This window comes from Nicotiana sylvestris, chromosome 9 (assembly GCF_000393655.2).
Source record: "Nicotiana sylvestris chromosome 9, ASM39365v2, whole genome shotgun sequence".
Classification (NCBI taxonomy): domain Eukaryota; kingdom Viridiplantae; phylum Streptophyta; class Magnoliopsida; order Solanales; family Solanaceae; genus Nicotiana; species Nicotiana sylvestris.
This window is the reverse complement of record NC_091065.1, coordinates 136452915-136472967: the sequence shown is the minus strand read 5'-3', so window position 1 is coordinate 136472967 and position 20053 is coordinate 136452915. Positions and strand designations below refer to the sequence as shown.

General features: G+C 40.0%; 1 protein-coding gene across 2 annotated transcripts in view; it reads right to left on the bottom strand.

Moving 5' to 3' along the window:
• LOC104228329 (E3 ubiquitin-protein ligase UPL6) overlaps positions 1–18654 on the bottom strand; it is a 69297-nt gene extending 50643 nt beyond the window's left edge. For both annotated transcript variants that reach the window (XM_070155794.1, XM_070155795.1), the window contains exon 1: positions 18339–18654. In XM_070155794.1, coding sequence (XP_070011895.1) covers positions 18339–18497 — 159 coding nt within the window. In that variant the 5' untranslated portion in view covers positions 18498–18654. The remainder of the gene's footprint in view (positions 1–18338) is intronic.
• Positions 18655–20053: the final 1399 nt, after the last annotated feature.

Genomic DNA, 20053 nt, shown 5'->3' with positions numbered 1-20053 from the left:
AGAAGAGTAGTCTTCAAGATGAATTATGAAATGAGAAGTAAAGAGAGGGGAAGGATCCAAGGAAGGAGGGGTATGCAGTTAATATAAAAACCTCCCAACACGCCAATGAGAATCAAGACCTAGTATGGTAGTGAAGGGTGTGATGAAGAAACCAGAGCAAACTTGAAATGTTTATGGGGAGCAAAATGTTAAAACTGTTGAATACAATACTTTTGTTAAGTAGTTAGTCATGTATAGTATCCCACATCGGGAAATAGATACCTATTATTATGTAATCATTGTACATAAATAGGGTGTTGTATAACACTTTAGATAATCAATGATATTTTCTCCCGTGCTTTTTCACATGGTACTAGAGCTTCGGTGAGAAAAGATAGTTGCGCGTCATTCCAGCGACATCCGGGAAGAAAGAACTCAGTCACCGTGCAATTTTCCGGTGACCTAAGTGACTGTTTGTGTCAAAGTCACTATTTATCAGTGTTGTGAACAAACCAACACCACCACATGGTCCGCCGTAGTCCCGCGACCAAATCCCAGAAAATCCCACCGGAAAACTCATACACACGCGCCCTCACGCGCCGGGCAGACTCCAAATTTTCCGGCAAGATTTGTGCACGCGTCGGGCGTGTGAGACCCCTTACAGACAAATTTCGATGAACTTCCTTCAAGAAAGCTTACTCGCACAGCAATTCCGAGTCGACCAGTCCTATCCCCGACAAATCCCGACAACTTTGGAATTTTTCGGCGAGCTACAGTGTTCTCCGGCGAGAACAGTGTTTCCAGCGTAAAATAATGTTCTGATTTTCTTTTGTGAACAGTGTTTTCCCAACTATTTCTTCAGTTTTCCCGTAGGAGTTACTGATTTCCACTATTTCAAGTTAACCCTACTACTTTTAGTCAAGATTTTGAGAGATAAATTATAGCGAAATGGGATCCAATAGTATGAATGGTTGGATAGTTTCTCTATCGGATTATATTGAGTTCCTTTCAGTACAAAGCGTGTAAACAGACATCTTTAGGGATAGCTTCTATTCAAACAGATAGTAGCGTGACTTGTGTCTCCCAATCTTCAACCTCCGAGTCTTGGATCATTGATTCAGGTGCATCTGAACATATTTCTGGTAACAAATCTCTTTTCACTACTATTTCATGTTCTCAATCTCTCCCAACAGTCACCATGGCCAACGGGTCTCAAACCACGGCAACTGAAATAGGTCAAGCAAGTCCACTTCCTTCCTTACCTTTAGATTTAGTTCTTTATGTTCCAGGTAGTCCTTTTAATCTCATAGCTGTTAGTCGTTCAGCCAAATCACTTAAATGCTCTGTTTTCTTTCTTGATGACCTTGTTACAGGAACGCAGTACAGGGTGGATCATTGGTACCAGGCGTGAACCAGATGGACTTTATTACTTTATCCCTGCAAAATCACATGGACTCACATCTTGTCTCACTTCAACAACTTGTCCTGTTACCGACTCACCAGATATATTACATAAACGGTTGGAAAATCCCAATTTGTCAAAACTTCAGAAAATGGTACCTAGTTTATTTCACTTGTCCACTCTAGAATGTGAGCCATGTCAGCTCGGTAAGCATACCCGCTCCTATTTCCCTCGGCGTCTTGATAATCGAGCAGTCACCTTTTACTTTAGTCCATTCAGATGTTTGGGGTCCTAGTCGGGTCAGTTTTACCTTGGGATTACACTACTTTGTCAGTTTCATTGATGATTATTCCGCACTAGGATATTTTTGATGAAAAATCGATCTAAGTTGTTTTCTATTTTCCAGACCTTCCACACTGAAATACAAAATCAATTTGGGGTTTCTATCCACATATTTCGTAGTGATAATGCCCTAGAGTATTTTTCTTTTCCATTTCAGCAGTTTATGAACTCTCGTGGGATTATTCATCAAACATCTTGTCCGTACACATCTCAACAAAATGGGGTAGCTGAAAAAATAGACATCTTATTGAAACAGCTCGTACCCTACTCATACAATCTCATGTTCTGTTGCGTTTTTGGGGGGATGCAGTTCTTACATCTTGCTATCTTATTAATCGTATGTCATCTTCAGCTATCCAGAATCAAGATCCATTCTTTGTCCTATTTTCCCACTTACCTTTGTTCTCTCCTCCACTCCGTGTCTTTGGAAGCATGTGTTTTGTTCATAACCTAACTCCAGGAAAAGATTAGTTAGCTCCTCGTGCTCTTAAGTGCGTGTTTATGGTTTACTCGAGAACACAAAAGGTGTATCGATGCTATTCTCCTTACCTCCAGCGGTACTTTATGTCTTCTGATGTTACCTTCTTTGAAACCCAATCATACTTCACAGGTCCAGGTAATCACTTAGATATTTCTGAGGTGCTACCAGTTTCATCCTTTGGAGATTCAGTCACTATCTCCCATTCATCTTCCTCTACAACTCCAGCTCCACCACCTACAGTTCCAGTTGCAGCTCCAACACCTATAGCTCAAGTTTCACCACCTAGTCCAGTTCAACCTTCTGCAGCTCCACCACTCTTGACTTATCATCGTCGTCCACGTCCAGCATCAGGCCCAGGTGATTCACGTCCTGCATCAAATTCTGCACCTACTGCGGACTTGTCTCCTCTTAGTCAACCAATTGCACTCCACAAAGGTGTACGATCCACAATCCAAATTTTCATTATGTCGGTTTAAGTTATCATCGTCTGTCATCACCTCAATATGCTTTTATATCATATTTGTCCACGGTTTCTATCCCTAAGTCTACAGGTGAGGCACTCTCTCATCCAGGATGGTGACAGACTATGATTGACGAGATGTCTGCTTTACATGCGAGTGGCACTTGGGAGCTTGTTCCTCTTCCTTCAGGTAAGTCTATTGTTGGTTGTCGTTGGGTTTACGCAGTCAAAGTCGGCTCAGATGGTTAGGTTAATCGGCTTAAGGCTCATCTTGTTGCAAAAGGATACACTCAGATTTTTGGGCTTGATTATAGTGACATTTTCTCTCCCGTGTCTAAAGTAGCATCTATTCGTCTCTTTTTGTCCATGGCTGTTGTATGTCATTGGCCTCTTTATCAGTTAGACATTAAGAATGTTTTTCTCCACAATGATCTTGAGGAAGAAATTTATATGAAGCAACCACCTGGTTTTGTTGCTCAGGGGGAGTCTAGTGGTCTTGTATGCCGATTGTGCCAGTCACTATATGGTTTGAAACAGTCCCTTCGAGCTTGGTTTGGTAAGTTGAGCACAGTTATTTAGGAGTTCGGCAAGACTCGTAGTGAAACTGATCACTCTGTGTTTTATCGGCATTCTGCTCCTAATCTGTGTATTTATCTGGTGGTTTATGTTGATGATATTGTTATTACTGGCAATGATTAGGATGGTATTACTAATCTGAAGCAGCATCTCTTTCAACACTTCCAAACTAAGGATCTGGCAGATTGAAGTATTTTCTAAGCATTGAGGTCGCTCAGTCTAGCTCAGGTATTGTTATTTCACAGAGGAAGCATGCCTTAGACATTCTTGAGGAGACTGGAATGATGGGCTGCAGACCTGTTGACACTTCTATGGATCTGAATGCTAAGCTTCTGCCTGGACTGGGAGAACCTCTTAGAGATCCTATAAGGTATAGGAGGTTGGTTGGCAAATTGAATTACCTCACAGTGACTAGACCTGCCATTTAGACATTTCGAGAACACAAAAGGGATATCAATGCCATTCACCTGACCTCCCGCAACGCCTTATGTTTGCTAATGTTACCTTTTTTGAAACGCAGCCATACTTCACAGGCCTAGGTGATCATTTAGACATATCTGAGGTGCTACCAGTTCTATCTTTTGGAGATTCAGTCACAAATTTCCCTTCATCTTCCTCCACGGCTCCATCGCCTACAGCTCCAACTCTAGCTCCAGCTCCTCCACCTATAGCTCCCCCTACATCCTCAACCATAGAAGCCTTACCCATACCAACCATTGAGGAATCTAGTGTTGCTCCTCCTATATCCCTAGCCACAGGAACACCACTCTCGACTTATCATCATCGTCCGCACCCAGCATCAGGCCTGGCTGATTCACGTGCCGCACTTGACTATACTTTTACTGCATATTTGTCACATCCTAGTCCACTGACTGCGCTTCGGAAAGGTATACGGTTCACACTTAATCTTAATGCCCATTATGTCAGTTTAAGTTATCACCGTCTATCATTACCCCATTATGCGTTTGTATCATCTTTGTTCTCTATTTCCATCCCTATGTCTACAAGTGAAGCACTGTCTCGTCCAAGATGGCGACAGGTTATGATTGACGAGATATCTACTTTACATATGAGTGATACTTGGGAGCTTGTTCCTCTTCCATTAGGAAAATCTATTGTTGGTTCTCGTTGGGCTTATGCAGTCAAAGTTGGTCCAGATGGCAAGTTTCATTGACTTAAGGCTCGTCTTATTGACAAAGTGTATACTCAAATATTTTGACTCGATTACAGTGATACTTTCTCTCCCGTGGCTAAAATAGCATCAGTCCGCCTTTTTCTACCCATGGTTGTTGTTTGTCATTGGCCTCTCTATCAATTGGACATTAAAAATATTTTTCTTCACGCTTGAGGATGAAGTTTATATGGAGCAACCACCTGATTTTATTGCTCCGGCGGAGTCTAGTCGCTAAGTATGTCAGTCGTGTCGGTCACTCTAAGGTCTGAAGCAGTCTCCGCGAGCCTGGTTTGGTAAGTTGAGCACAGTTATTCAGGAGTTTGGCATGACTCGTAGTGAAGCTGATCACTCTGTGTTTTATCGGTATTCTGCTTCAAATCTCTGTATTTATCTGGTGGTTTATATTGACGATATTGTTATTACCGGCAATGCTTAGGATGGTATTACTAAGTTGAAGCAACATCTCTTTCAGCACTTTCAGACTAAGGATTTGGGCAAATTAAAGTATTCTCTGGGTATTGAGGTCGCTCAGTCCAACTCAGGTATTGTGATCTCACAACGGAAGTATGCTTTAAACATTCTTGAGGAGACAAGAATGACAGGTTTACGACCTGTTGACAATCTTATGGATCTGAATTCAAAACTTCTGCTAGGACAAAGGGAGCTGCTTAGCGATCCTGTAAGATATAGCCGGTTGGTTGGTAAATTAAATTGCCTCACAATGACTAGACCTGACATTTCCTTTCACGCGAGTGTTGAGTCAATTTATGGATTCTCATCGGGATGCAGTTGTTCGTATTCTTCTGTATATAAAATCAGCTCCATGCAACGGATTATTGTTTGAGGATCGATGTCATGAGCAGATCGTTGGATACTCAGACGCTGATTGGGCAGGATCACCTGATAGGCAACAACAACAACAACCTAGTGAAATCCCACTAATGGGATCTGGGGAGGGTAGTCTGTACGCACACCTTACCTCTACCCCGAAGGGGTAAAGAGGCTGTTTCCGAAAGACCCTCGGCACAAGAGAACAAAAGGACAAAAGCAGAGAATATTAGTATCACTACAGAAATAATAAGAAAAAATATGAACATGAAATCCAGAAGAAAGATACAAAGTAAAGCGATAATTATTAAATACGTCATGCACTGAAATAGTAAGACGCAACAATGGAACTAGAAACCCTACCAGACTAGTCTCGCAAAGGCATAAGTAAGGCAAGACTCAACTACCTCCTAACCTACAACCTTAATACTCGACCTCTACAACTTCCTATCAAGTGTCATGTCCTCGGAAATTTGAAGTCTCGCCATATCATGTCTGATCACCTCTCCCCAATACTTCTTAGGCCGCCCTCTACCTCTTCTCGTCCCCTCCACAACTAGCTGCTCGCACCTCCTTACCAGAGCATCTGGACTTCTCCTCTGAACATGCCCGAACCATCTGAGCCTCGCTTCCCGCATCTTGTCCTCAATGGGAGCCACTTGCACCTTCTCCCGAATATCATCATTCCTAATCTTATCGATCCTAGTGTGCCCGCACATCCTCAGCATCCTCATTTCTGCTACTTTCATCTTCTGGGTATGTGAGTTCTTAACAGGCCAACGCTCAGCCTCATACATCATTGTCGGTCTAACCACCGCTTTATAGAACTTACCTTTGAGAATCGGTGGCACTCTCTTGTCACACAAAACTCCAGATGCTAACCTCCACTTCATCCATCCTACTCCAATACGATGTGTGACATCCTCGTCGATCTCCCCTCCCCTCTGATAGGCAGTCTACGTCTGGATATTGTGTTTTAGTAGGATGTAATTTGGTGTCCTGGAAGAGTAAGAAACAGAATGTAGTTGCTCGATCTAATGCAGAAGCAGAATATTGAGCAATGGCTATGGCAACATGTGAGCTAACTGGGATCAAACAGTTGCTCAAGGAGTTGACATTTGGTGAGATCGGCCAAATAGAACTTGTGTGATAATCAAGTTGTCTTTCATATTGCATCGAATATGAAGTTCCATAAGAAAACTAAACACATTGAGATTGACTATCACTTTGTCAGAGAAAGGATACTCTCAGGAAATATTGCTACAAAGTTTGTGAAATCGAATGATCAGGTTGCAGATATTTTCACCAAGTCCCTCACTGATCCTCGTATTAGTTACATATGTAACAAGCTCGGTACATATGATTTGTATGCACCGGCTTGAGGGAGAGTGTTAGATAGTTATGTAATTAATATGTAGTTAGTCCGAGTCCCACATTGAATAGGAATAGGATATGTATAGTTATAATAAGGCTCATTGTATTATAATTAATACATCAATAATATTTTCTCTCGTGCTTTCTCACATAAACGATTGAATTGTTGCCGGAAATCCTTAGTCTTCATTTCTAGAGTAAGGTCATCCATCATGATTTATCGAATTGCTTTCACTTTTTTCGACAGAAGTGAAGGAAATCCCATCTCTCTATTATAATTCCATATTATTATGAAAGCATTTTGCAAGTTGTTCCAAAAACATATGGTTTATGCCTTGTTTCATGCTTGAATTGTTGAGTTTATGGTTAACTGGAGTGATTCCTCAATTTGTTTTGTTATTTTTATGATAGTTATGCAATGAAGGAAACAAGGAGGAAATACACAAGATTCTAGCAAAAGAAGACGCAAGAAGTGGAGAAGACATTTGTTGGTGAATTACTTTGGGATGTTGAGTCAAACCAGCAACTGGCGTTGTAGCGGTAAAATTCTGTGCGCTGGAACAGTGGATCTGAATTATGGCACTGCAGCAGTAAATTCCTATGCATTGCAATGCATAGCTCAATAAGCTTATTTCGCTTGGCCTTATTTCCTAAGGCTACTCAGTGATATAAAAGGACTTTTGAATATTTGTGAAAGGACTTTTGGCCACACTCTGGCATATGGCAGCTTTTAGTTGGGGGGGGGGGAGGAGAAAAGAAGCACAAGATCCCAAGCTTTCAAGAGAGAGAAGATTTCTTCAAAATTTCTTCTTGACTTTATTTTGGCATCTCTTTTATTCTCTTGGATCATAAACTTGTTGATGATTAATACTTTTATGGTTAACTTTAGTATGGAATAATTTCCTTGTAGTTGAGTTTTGATGAAACCTTTGGTTTAATGAGTGATTAATTTCTTTTTATCTCATATGTTCATTTGATTTCTTGAGGAGTTATTGATTTATAAATTGCCAGAGGTATCTCAATTTCTCACACTGCTTTAAATGAGTTTAGGACGTTCTTTATTGAATATTTGATTCTATTCGAGAGAAGGAAATAGTATTTAACTTTAGAATTGTCACATAGATATTCGAAAGAAGTATATATTTTTATTTTACTTTTGATAAGGTAAATTTTATTATTAAAGGTACCAAGATGGTACAGAGAATTACATAAAAGGAGCAAAAACATCCTTTAAAACAAGCTCCCGAAATCAGTATATCAAAAAAGAAACTACATCAAAATATGATTCTCAATAAAAGTGACCCAATCCTCTATACAACAAGGGACCTCTTCAGTACACCAAACATCACAAGAGACAAAAGACTATACTACAGTTTAACAAAATGGTTGACAAACCCAAGGGCAAAGCCGGGGGGAAAAACTGAGTGATGAGAATCTGTCTTCACAATCTTGTTCGACCCTTCGAACGCCCTTCTATTCATCGCTTTCCAAATAAACCACATGATAGCTAAAGGGGAAATGCTTCATGCCCTGGGACTTTTCCTCCCCCTCATGTGCGCCCAACTATGCAACACCTCCCTCACAGAGCCCGGCATCACCCAATATACCCCAAATAAGACGAGGAACACCCTCCATAAGCGCGTAGCCACTCATAAAATATAGTAAAAGATGATTGACGTCTTCACCCGAACTTTTGCACCTAAAGCACCAGCTTACATAGGTAATCTTCATTTTCCTTACATTTTTCGCTGTTATTTTTATCTATAGGGAATAAGTGAACACTACCTCACATCTTTATACTTTTTTTTTTCTTTCTGTTAATTGTATAAGCGAAAGGAGTACAATTATTAGAAGTATTAGAGGGATGGAATGTATTTGCAAGAAACATTCATATTTTAACAAGGGCTGGTGAAAGGTAGTCAAAATCGCTAGTTACTCCATAAGTGGATTCTTGACTCAACTCATTTATCTCTCTGTAACACTCCTCAAATCTATAAAAGTTTCAAGACCCGCTAAATATAGAATTTAATTTTTATAATCTTAAATTATACTTCTATTACGGATTATATCCCTTGTGATTGATTTTGAGTTACTTTTCTATTTATAAATAATTGGAGGTACAATTAGGGGAATATTAATAATTTTATTATTATTATTAATTATTAAAAGTAGGAATAATTAAATACTAGTTAAGTCAAAAAAAAAAAAAAAAAGCAAAAGAAATCACGTGCAACCTAAAGCCCATAAAGGGCTTTTGGCAGTTGGCAGGCAAAAGGCTTACGCCTTAGGAAAAATAAAAACAGAACTCGACATTCTGTTTGCCCAAGAAACAGAAGCGTTGTTCAGCGAAATACTCACACAGGCAACGAAAATTCTAGGGTTCTTTACAAATCACTAATTCTTGAACTCAGGTATATAAAATTCCCTATTGTCAATTATCCTAATGTAGCAGTAGGTAAGAATAGAATAGTTAATTTCCTTCTTCCTCTATATCAACAGTAAATTCCATGTTTAGGTGTGAAACTTTAAAATTAATTAAAATGCACTGATTGTTGTAGAATCAATTATTTGACAGGTATAAATTGGACTGGGGCCTACGTATTGGCTCGAGAAGTTTTGAGGTGAGTTGATATAACCCTTTTCTAAAGTGATTTAACTCACAAAAGCACGCATACAAGGTGTTTGATGAATTGCTTAAAAGAGTTTATATTTACTTAATTGGAGCGAGTGAGTACTTATTAGCTTAGAATTGTTCTAGCAAAAGTTTAGATGATTTATTATGATATATGTGCATAAATTTTCAGATTTTGGTGTTATTCTTATATGTTATTTTCATGTTGAAAATTTATGAAGTAGCAAGAATCTTTAGAAATACTTCTAGATGTTTATTTCATTCTTATGCAATGCTTTACATTTAAGGATACCAGCATGAGCATGTACATGATGTTCCAAAAAGAAAAGATTTAGACTTGAAAAGTCACAAGAAGATGTAAAAAGAAAAGATTTTTGGGAGTATCCTTTATTCTGAGAAGGGGTCATCGTCCAGGCCGAGGGTCCTGACCAAGGCGTTGACTTCCTGAAACTACTTGTGCCAAAGTAGGGAGCACACGAGCCGAGGGTCTCGTTGCTGAGAAATTACTTAGCCATGCTAAAGTATGATATATGAGCGCTGAAGTATAAAGTGAAGTATTTTTTTATAAGAAATCAAAAGAAAAGAATTTTTTTAAGAATATTCATAAACTGTTATTATGCAATTATTTTAGAATTGTTCTTATAAGCTTTATGTTTTACATGTATTTAGAATCTTTGCTCGTAATGTATATGTTATTAAAGTTTCGTCCCCTGTCGTTGAGACTCACTGAGTACAATGGATGGTACTGACGTTCTCTTTTGGGAACCTATGTTGGTCTGTGGTACAACGTAGGAACCGGTTTTGCAAGCGAGCAGGCTACGAGTTAGGACTTCCTTCTCTTCCAGTGCTATTGGTAAGCTCCGCTTTTGTTCGTGAAGTATTCCTTAGAGTCGTTTTTATTTAGCTATTTCATTATTTACTTAGAGAACTGGCCAGAAAATCTCATGTCCTGAGCAGTGCGTCAGTTTATCAGTAGAGGCTTCATAGACACAGTCGGTAGGTTAAGATTCAGATGTTTTTATAATAATAACTTAGCAGTATTTCAATGGTTACTAAAAATAAAGTTTTGAAGTTGGCTTGTTTTAGATATTTAAATTATTTAAAGGTATTTGGTTGCAGTAGTGCCTTGTGGCATATAAAATTTGAAGTTACAATAGATTTGATAAGCGCAGATGGTTCACTCGGTCGTGTTTAGCGATTGGGTGTCGGTCCCGGCTTGTTCAGAAAATGGGTCGTGACACTCTCTAATTATAATTGTTTGTTCCAAGTGTGTTAGTTAGCTCTTCATTTAGTAATTATTAATTTTCAAGATCATCTTCCACAAATTATAGTTTTCTCAAACTGTAATCAAGCAACGATAAATAGCGTAGAAATATTCAAATCCTCGTGGGTTCAACAATCTGTTATACTATCTTTGACAAGCACAAGTTTTGATTTTTATACACTGATTTACGCTCATCAGGGAGTCAACCTTAAAGAGACATTCCTTTCCTTAAATGTATTTGCAAATGACAAAGATGTAATGACATCCGACTTACTAAGATAGGAAGCACGCGAAATTTTTAGGATATATCCTCCATGATACCTATATAGGATTAGCAATAGGAAGAAGTGGAGCATCTTCTTCAAAACATTTATAGCCTTCTGATAGAATCGAAAAGTTAAGGCGCTGAGCCGAGAGCATGAGCAAAATGCCGAAAGCGTAAGAATCTTATTGTAAATATCTAAACAAAAGGAAAAAATGCAAACTTTAAGGTCGCAGCTTCTGATGTGTGGGTGTGGCACGTCACAGATTTGAACCCTGGCACAGACAAAAGCTTGATATTTAAGTGGAGAAGGATATAGGGACGGGCCCATCATCCCCGAGTTTCGAACTATGCGCCATTTTCCTTCGGGGATTTCTCTGTTATTTAAAAAAAGCGGACCGGAGCCCCTTAAAGATAGCCTTCTTTGCATGGCCTGCTACTTAGGATGTCATTCTCAAAGCGCACATTTTGAGAAATAAGGGATGCATAATAGGACAACGGTGTTATATGCATAATAGTCTCTCTTTCGTTCGTTCTTTGGGTTTAACGACAGCCCTAACTTCTCGTTCTCCGACAACTCTGGCAAAACCACGTCGGACATATAGGTGAGTCATCTCCTTTTCTCTTTCTCATCTTCTTCTACTCCTCTCTTCTTCTCCCCTTCTGCTCCGTCTCTCCTCCCCCCTTTCTCTCTCTTCGCCCTACATCTTCTTCTCCTTTCTTTCTTTATTTTCTTTTCCTTTCTTCTTTGAATCTTTCCCTACCTATCCTAGACCAGACGAAACCTATCTCCCTACCCCCCCCCCTCGTTTTCACCTCTTTTCGTTCTCTTCTGTAGGTTCATCGGCGGCCTGTTGCCGGCAGTAAAGCACAGCTCCGACAGGGACAGTGAAGGTGTGTGTGACGCTAGGATCTGGTTCTACAACAACACCTCGACTCCAGGAGGCGTTACAGCAGGCTTCAGTAGCGGGCCCCACTAAAACAAAGTTCAGTATGGGCGGAGGCAACGGCTAGAAATCCTCGAATACGTTCCAGGTTCTATCTTTCTTTATCTTTATATATTTTGACTTATTTTGTATCCTTTTGTCATAATATATTTTGATTTTAATCTGTCTCTCTTTCTCTTTATATATTTTGATCTATTCTGTATCGTTCTTTGTCTTTGCCACTTACTACACATTCAATTGCATCAATTACTTGTTTTTCTGTAGTTGCTTTCTACTAGTGCCTTAAGGTGCAATAGTTACCCTGTTGCGTGTTATAGTAGTACTAGCTTAGTATCCCTTAGATTATTGTGGCTGGGGCGAGGTATGGTAGAGTGAGGTCATGTCCTTGGATGGGGCAGGGGGCGGGGGCAAGGGTGGGGGGGCAAGGGTGGTGAATGAACCGCAAGGCTGAGGATTGGGGCCTGGAATATAGGGAAATTGACGGGGAAGTCTTGAGAGTTAGGGAAGATTCTCCAGAAAAAAAAGATTAATATAGCGTGTATCTAGGAGACTAGATGGGTGGGAACTAGAGCACGGGAAGTTAACGGGTTTAAATTGTGGTATTCAGGAGTTGCTAGGGGCAAGAGTGGAGTAGGTATTTTAGTTGATAGGGATCTTAAGGAGCTAGTGGTAGATGTTAGGAGAGTGAACGATAGGCTGATGACTATTAAGCTAGTGGTTGGTGCCTTGGTGGGTTCACTTTAAACATGATTAGTACATATGCGCCTCAAGCAGGCTTGGATGAGGAGGTCAAGAGGTACTTCTGGGAGAATTTAGACGAGGTGTCCCGCTTACCGAGAAGTTTTTCATAGGGGGTGATTTTAATGGCCATATTGGGGAGACTGCTAGGGGCTATGACGATGTGCATGGCGTTTCGGCTTTGGAGGTAGAAACGAAGCAGGAATTTCGATGTTGGAGTTCGCTAAAACTTTTGATTTGGTGATAGCTAACACGTGTTTTCAGAAGAGGGAAGACCACTTGGTCACTTTCCGAAGTACGATGGCCAAGACTCAGATTGATTACCTTCTCTGTAGGAAGGACAATAGAGGCTTGTGCGCTGATTGCAAGGTTATCCGGAGTGTCTATCAACACAACATAGGCTCTTAGTAATGGACCTGGAAATTAAAAGAAAGAGGAAGAAGAGAGTGGTGTATGGTCAAACCAAAATCAAGTGGGGAGCCTTGACTAAAAACAAAGCTCATGAGTTGGGGGAGAAGTTGGTGGCTATGGGGGCCTGGAGGAGTAGTGGGAACGCAAGTAATATGTGGTCCGCGACAGCGAATTGCATTAGGGAAGCTGCTAGAGAGGTGTTAGGGGTCACGAACGGATGCGTGGGAGACCACAAAGGGGACTGGTGGTGGAATAAAGAAATCCAAGAAAAAGTAGAAACCAAGAAAGCAGCATATCTGAAACTAGTGGAGAGCACAGTCGAGGAGGAAAGGAGGACGAATAGGGAGTGCTATAAGACGGCTAAGAAAGAGGCAAAATTAGTGGTCACGACGGCTAAGAATGCAGCGTTTGGGCGCCTATATGAGGAGCTGGGGAGTAAAGGCGATGACAAGAGATTGTACAGGTTAGCTAAGGTTATAGAGAGGAAGGCTCGGGACCTGAATCAAGTGAGGTGCATTAAAGACGAGGATGGTAAGGTATTGGTGGGATGAGACGTCTATTAGGCTTAGGTGGCAGACATATTTCCATAAACTCTTAAACGAGGATGGTGACAGGAACATCGTACTTGGTGAGTTTGAGAACTTAGAGAGCCAGCGAGATTATGGTTTTTACATGCGCTTTAAGGTGGAGGAGGTTGAGTGGGAGATGCGGAAGATGAGCAGGGGTAAAGCGACTGGGCTGGACGAAATTCCAGCAGAACTTTGGAAGGACGCGGACCAGGTAGGCTTGGAGTGGCTTACTGGATTGTTTAATGTCATTTTTAGGATGCAGAAGATGCCCGGTGAATTGAGATGGAGCTTGATGATCCTGGTGTACAAGAATAAAGGGGATGTCCAGAATTGCAACAATTATAGGGGTATCAAGTTGTTGAGTCATACTATGAAAGTTTGGGAGCGGGTGGTGGAGAGGAGGATGAGGAGAAGCGTGTCTATTTCTGAGAACCAGTTCGGATTCAAGTCAGGACGATCGATCACAGAAGTCATTCATCTTGTGAGGAGACTGGTGGAGCAGTATAGGGAGAGGAAGAAAAATTTGCATATAGTGTTCATTGACCTAGAGAAAGCCTACGACAAAGTCCCGAGTGAGGTCCTATGGAGATGTTTGGAGGTTAGTGGCATCCCAGTAGCATACACTAGGGTGATTAGAGATATGTACGATGGTGCTAAAACTCGGGTGAGGACTATGGAAGGAGACTCGGAACACTTCCCAATGTTGATGGAGTTACATCAGGGATCGGCTCTTAGTCCATATGTATTTGCTCTGGCAATGGATGTGTTGACGCGACAAATCCAAGGGAAGGTGTCATGGTGTATGTTATTTGCAGATAATATAGTACTGATTGACGAGACGCGCTGTGGGATTAACACTGGGTTGGAGGTTTGGAGACATACCCTGGAGTCTAAAGGTTTCAAGTCCAATAGGACGAAAACAAAATACTTGGAGTGCAAGTTCAGTGAGGGGACGCATGAGGCAGAAGTGGACGTGAAGCTTGATACACAAGTCATTCCCAAGAGAGAGAGTTTCAAGTATCTTGGGTCTGTTATCCAAGGTAACGGGGAGATTGACGAGGATGTTACATATCGTATTGGAGCGGGGTGGATGAAATATAGTCTCGCATCTGGTGTTTTGTGTGATAAGAATGTGCCACCAAGACTTAAGGGCAAGTTCTACAGAACAGTAATTAGACTGACTATGTTGTATGGTGCTGAGTGTTGGCCAGTCAAGAAGTCCCATGTCCAGAAGATGAGAGTAGCCGAAATGAGGATGTTGAGCCAGGAAAGATAAGATTAGGAATGAAGTTATTAGGGACAAGGTGGGAGTGTCCCCTATGGAAGACAAATTGTGGGAGCCGAAGCTGAGATGGTTCGGGCGCGTGATGAGGAGAGACATTGATGCCCCGGTTAGGAGGTGTGAGAGGTTGACCATGGCGGGTCTGAGGAAGAGTAGAGATAGGTCAAAGAAGTATTGGGGAGAGGTGATTATGCAGGACATGTCATTGCTTCAGCTTATCGAGGACATGACCCTCAATAGAAATGTTTGGAGGTCGAGAATTAGGATTGTAGGTTGATAGGTAGTCTAGAGTTTCTCCTAGTCTTACCAGTAGTATTAGTATTATTCTTACATTTTTGTGTCTCTTGACCTTTGTTATTACATATTGTGTCATTCTTACCAGTATTGTTAGTGGTGCTCTTGTATTTCTTATTTTTAGATCTTTGTTACACATAGTGTCTTTGTTTTTTTCTTGTGTTACTATTGTTGGTCACTTCTTGTTTATTGTTTCTTTAGCCAAGGGTCTATCGGAAACAACCTCTCTACCTTCACAAGGTAGGAGTAAGGTCTGCGTACACACTAACCTCCCCAAACCCCACTCGTGGGATTACACTGGGTTTGTTGGTGGTGGTGTTGTATGTGCAAGAAGGGGAGAAAGGGCATTGGTCACTTGCTCCACAATTCTAAGTCGGCGTCAAGAATATGGATTTCGTTTACTGCTTGTTTAATGCTCTGTGGTACCTCCGAAATAACGTCTCTTGGGTACCTTCCGAACGGGTAGGGGAGACCGTCAAGACATGGAGGCAAATAAATGGGGAAAGAGAAGAAGAAAGTGCAAAAGGTAGCCTCCTGAAGTATATTCTAAATGATTCAGGGATTGCTCAAAGGAGTTGAAAATTTTGCATAGAAGATCAAGAATATTCCCTCTAGTTGGCAGCCATCAATACACAATCGAATAACACTCTCTTAATCCTAAGAAGACCACAGCTGGTCTAAAAGAACAGTCTATCGAATGACTACGGCTCAATACAAAATGAATACAAAACTTTTGATTGGTAAGTAAATATTATTACTATAAGGAAAACCACAAAGGAAGTGCTTAAGTACAATAGTATGTACATAAACAGTCCATGTCAAAATAGAATTCCAAACAAAGAAGTTATTAAATTGCTAACCACATAAACATCTTTCAGTTTATAATAGAAAGCTAACAGCGGTAAGCATTTAAGTTTTTAATTATGTACGATTGAGTAATTCCTTCAAATATGTCTTCGGTCCCTTTTTTTCCAAAATACACACGATACACGTGCTAGGATTTCGCACTAAATCACTTTGACATCCTTTTTCAGTCCACACAAAGACCAGCAACATAGTAGATCCTTGACTACAGCAAGCATCATTGGATGCCAAAAGTACTGAAAATGAATTAACAAAATCAATGCCAAAATAACTTGCATCACATTTATGGAACCTTCATATAGAATCCATTCCGTTCAGGTTAATTTCATTCCAATGAGAAGCAACTTATAATTTAAAGGCAAATGACTATGATCCAAAAAAAAAAGACTCGTTAAATTTTGTACCTATGCAACACGAAGAGGTGCTAACGCGAGGTTAGAGGTGTGGAAGGAGACCCTGGAGTCTAAAGGTTTCAAGTTAAACAGGACCAAGACAGAATACTTAGAGTGTAAGTTCAGTGGTACGACTCACGGGGTAACAAGGCTGGATTTAGAAGTCATCCTAGGAGAGGAAGTTTTAAGTACCTTGGGTCTATTATACAGAGGGATGAGGAGATTGACGAAGATGTCACACATCGTATTGGGGCGGGATAGATGAAATTGAGAGAAGGTATCACCAAAGCTTAAAGGTAAGTTCTACAGAGTGGTGGCCAAACTGATGAGTGTTGGCTAGTTAAGAGCTCTCATGTCTAGAAGATAATAGCAGAGATGAGAATGTTGAGATGGGTGTGCGGGCACACCAGGTTAGATAGGATTAGGAATGAAGTTATTCGGGACAAGGTGGGTGTTGCCCCTATTGAGGACAAGATGCGGGAAGTGAGGCTTAGATGATTTGGATATATGAGGAGGAGAAGCACAGGCGCCCCGATAAGAAAGGTGTGAGAGATTGACATTGGAGGGCCTAAGGAGAGGTAGAGGTAGGCCGAAGAAGAAATTGGGGTGTGGAGGCAGATCCCAGAGTCTAAAGGTTTCAAATTAAACAGGACTAAGACAAAATACTTAGAGTGTAAATTCAGTGGTGCAAATCAAGGAGTGGAAGGGAAGACCTTGGGTCTATTATACATGGGATGGGGAGATTGACGAAGATGTCACACATCGTATTGGGGCGGGATGGATGAAATTGAGACTTGATTTTGGTATTTTGTGTGACAAGAAAGTGTTACCAAAACTTAAAGGTAAGTTCTACAGAGTGGTGGTCAGACCGATGAGTATTGAGCAGTCAAGAGCTCTCATGTCCAGAAGATGAAAGTAGCAGAGATGAGAATGTTGAGATGGATGTGCGAGCACACCAAGTTAGATAGAACTAGGAATGAAGTTATTCGGGACAAGGTGGGTGTAGCCCCCTATTGAAGACAAGATGCGAGAAGCGAAGCTTAGATGGTTTGGATATATGAGGAGGGGAAGCACAGACACCCCGGTAAGGAGGCGTGAGAGGTTGACATTGGAGGGCCTACAGAGAGGTAGAAGTAGGTCGAAGAAGAAATTGGGAAGAGGTGATTAGGCAAGACATGGCGCAGCTACAACTGACTGAGGACATGACACTTGATAGGAAGGTGTCGAGGATTAAGATAATAGGTTAGGTAGTCTAGATTGTTCATACTGATAGTATTAGTACGTACTCTCGCATTCTAATGGTATTAGGTTTCTATGACTACCTGTCGTTTCTTTCATTTTGGTCATCTTACTATCTTGTTGCTATTTATGCTGCTTTTACATGGCTTCTCGATGGTGTCCCTTCTTATTTTTCTTTCCACTAATGTGGTGATTATGCTTTCCTAAGCCGGGGGTCTATTGCAAACAGCTTCTCTATCTCTACAAGGTAGGGTTGAGATATGCGTACACACTACCCTCCCCAGACCCACTATGTGAGATTATAATGGGTATGTTGTTGTTGTTGCAGCATACCACACTCTAACTAGAATTAAATAATGTAAGTCTAATATAACTACACCTAATCCCATTGCTTATATGAATTTTTTGCTTCTATTGTGCTCCAAATGAGAAATATTACTTGAAAAATACTGACATGGTGTTGCTGCCAATTCTACTCACACATAATAAAGCAGAATTGTAATACATCGTCTCGGCAAGCACTAGTAATACATCATTCGATTCAAAGAAAGACATCTTATCATACACAACTCCAACCTAAAGTAAAAGTAAACTTCTAAGTTATTGGTTTATCAATATATCAATCAATCAACTCTCCCGAACTAGTTGAGTTGAGTATCAATATATCACTCAACCAACAGTGCCTCAATCCTAAATTAGTTGCCAAACTTTAACTATTGGGTAAAACGTTAAATTTTTACCCCCCCCCCCCCCAAGATACACCCACATTAAAACTTTTCTCAAACCCAACAAAGAAAAAAAAAGGAGAAACAATAGCAGAAAAGAAACCTGAATTTTGATGGCAGCACAGTTCTGCTGACGCAACCAGAGGCGACGATTCCGCTCTAAACGAGTCTGTTCCAGAAGCTTCTGTCGGTCACGTTCCTTGGAGCTGCGCCCACCCAAATCGACCCGCTTCCTCGTCGAAGGATCACCAGAGAAAAACATAATTTCTTTTTCTTCAAATTCACAAAAAAAATCTGCCCTAAAATTCCCTGTGGCCGATGATTGATGAATCCAGAATTCGTTCAACTGATCGGAAATAGTAGTAGCAAGAAAAGAAAGCGGACTCGGGAAGAAAAGGGTCTCTAGTGTTTCCTATGGTTCTTTTCTTTAAACTTTGGGAATGAGAATTACAGCAATACCCTTAAGAAAAAATAGTACTCCGTTTGATACTTTTGAGATAGAAGCCGTTTGTATTTCGGTTATTTTTGACAATTAATGGTTGGCCAAGTTTCTAAAAAGGTGTTTTTAAGTATATTCTTCTCAAAATTATTTTTTTAAAAGGTATTTTGAAAACAATTTATTTCCTTCTCTTCTCAAGACTACTCAAAAGTATTTTTTTTCTTCTAAAAGCTTGGTAAAATATTTTAACATTTAGAGCCGTTTGGATGGACTTATTTTAAGTGACTTTTAAGCCAAAATAACTTTTAAGGTATAAAAGGGTGTTTGGCTAAGCTTATAAGCTGGTCAAACTAGCTTATAAGCACTTTTAGGCTTATGTACGCGTTTGGTAAAGTTAAAAGTGCTTATAAGTCAAGTGCTTAAAGTCAAAAATAAGCCAAAAGTCATAAGCTGGTCACCCCCAGCTTATGAATTTTTAGCTTATAAGCACTCTAAGTTTGACTAAAATTTTTACTATTTTATCCTTAAAATATTCTTTTTAGAACAAAACTCCTATATCGATAATCACTGCCTCAAGTTTTTTTTCAACCTAATCTTCCCATCTCCCCTCTCCCCACCCCTACCTCTTCAAGTCTGCAATTCTCATTGACTATTTAAGATAAGCAAATTCTCTATTGCTTTGCATTTTTAGTGTATTGCTTTGTAAGTGTTGTGGTGATGAAGACAATATTTGTTTCTCTTCAAATAATTTGTCTTATTTAGGTTTATTTTTTACTAAGAAATTTTTGTCAATTTACTAGTTATTATAACTTATGATTATATGTTTATCATAAAATAAATTATATTTATCATAAAAATTATCTTATCTAAGCACAATTATATTTAAAATAAAATGACAAATAGAATATTTTGTATTTGAATCGATCCGGAATCTAAAATTTTGAAGAAATTACCACTACTAAATAAAATAAATTTTAGCGACAGACAAATTCTGTAGCTAAACAGAAAAATCCGTCGCAAATCTCATTTAGCGACGAATTATCAAAAGATTCTGCTAGCTACGAGCGTTTTAGCAACAGATTATCGACGACGTTCGTAGCTACTTTCAGTTTTTTTTTGTAGTGTACGCCCTTATAAGTGTAAACAGTTCTAAGGTTATTTAAGTCATTTTCACATAAAAATAGCTTATCAGCACTTTTTTTTATCAAATACTGCAACAACTTATTATCAATTTCAGCACTTGTACCCAAACATGTAACTATTTATTTATTAAATCGGTTTCAGCACCTAATGTTTATCAGCTACTTCAAATCAGCTAATCCAAACGGGCTCTAAGTTAGGAATTCTAGCTTTTGACTTTTGGCTTATTTTTGTCATTT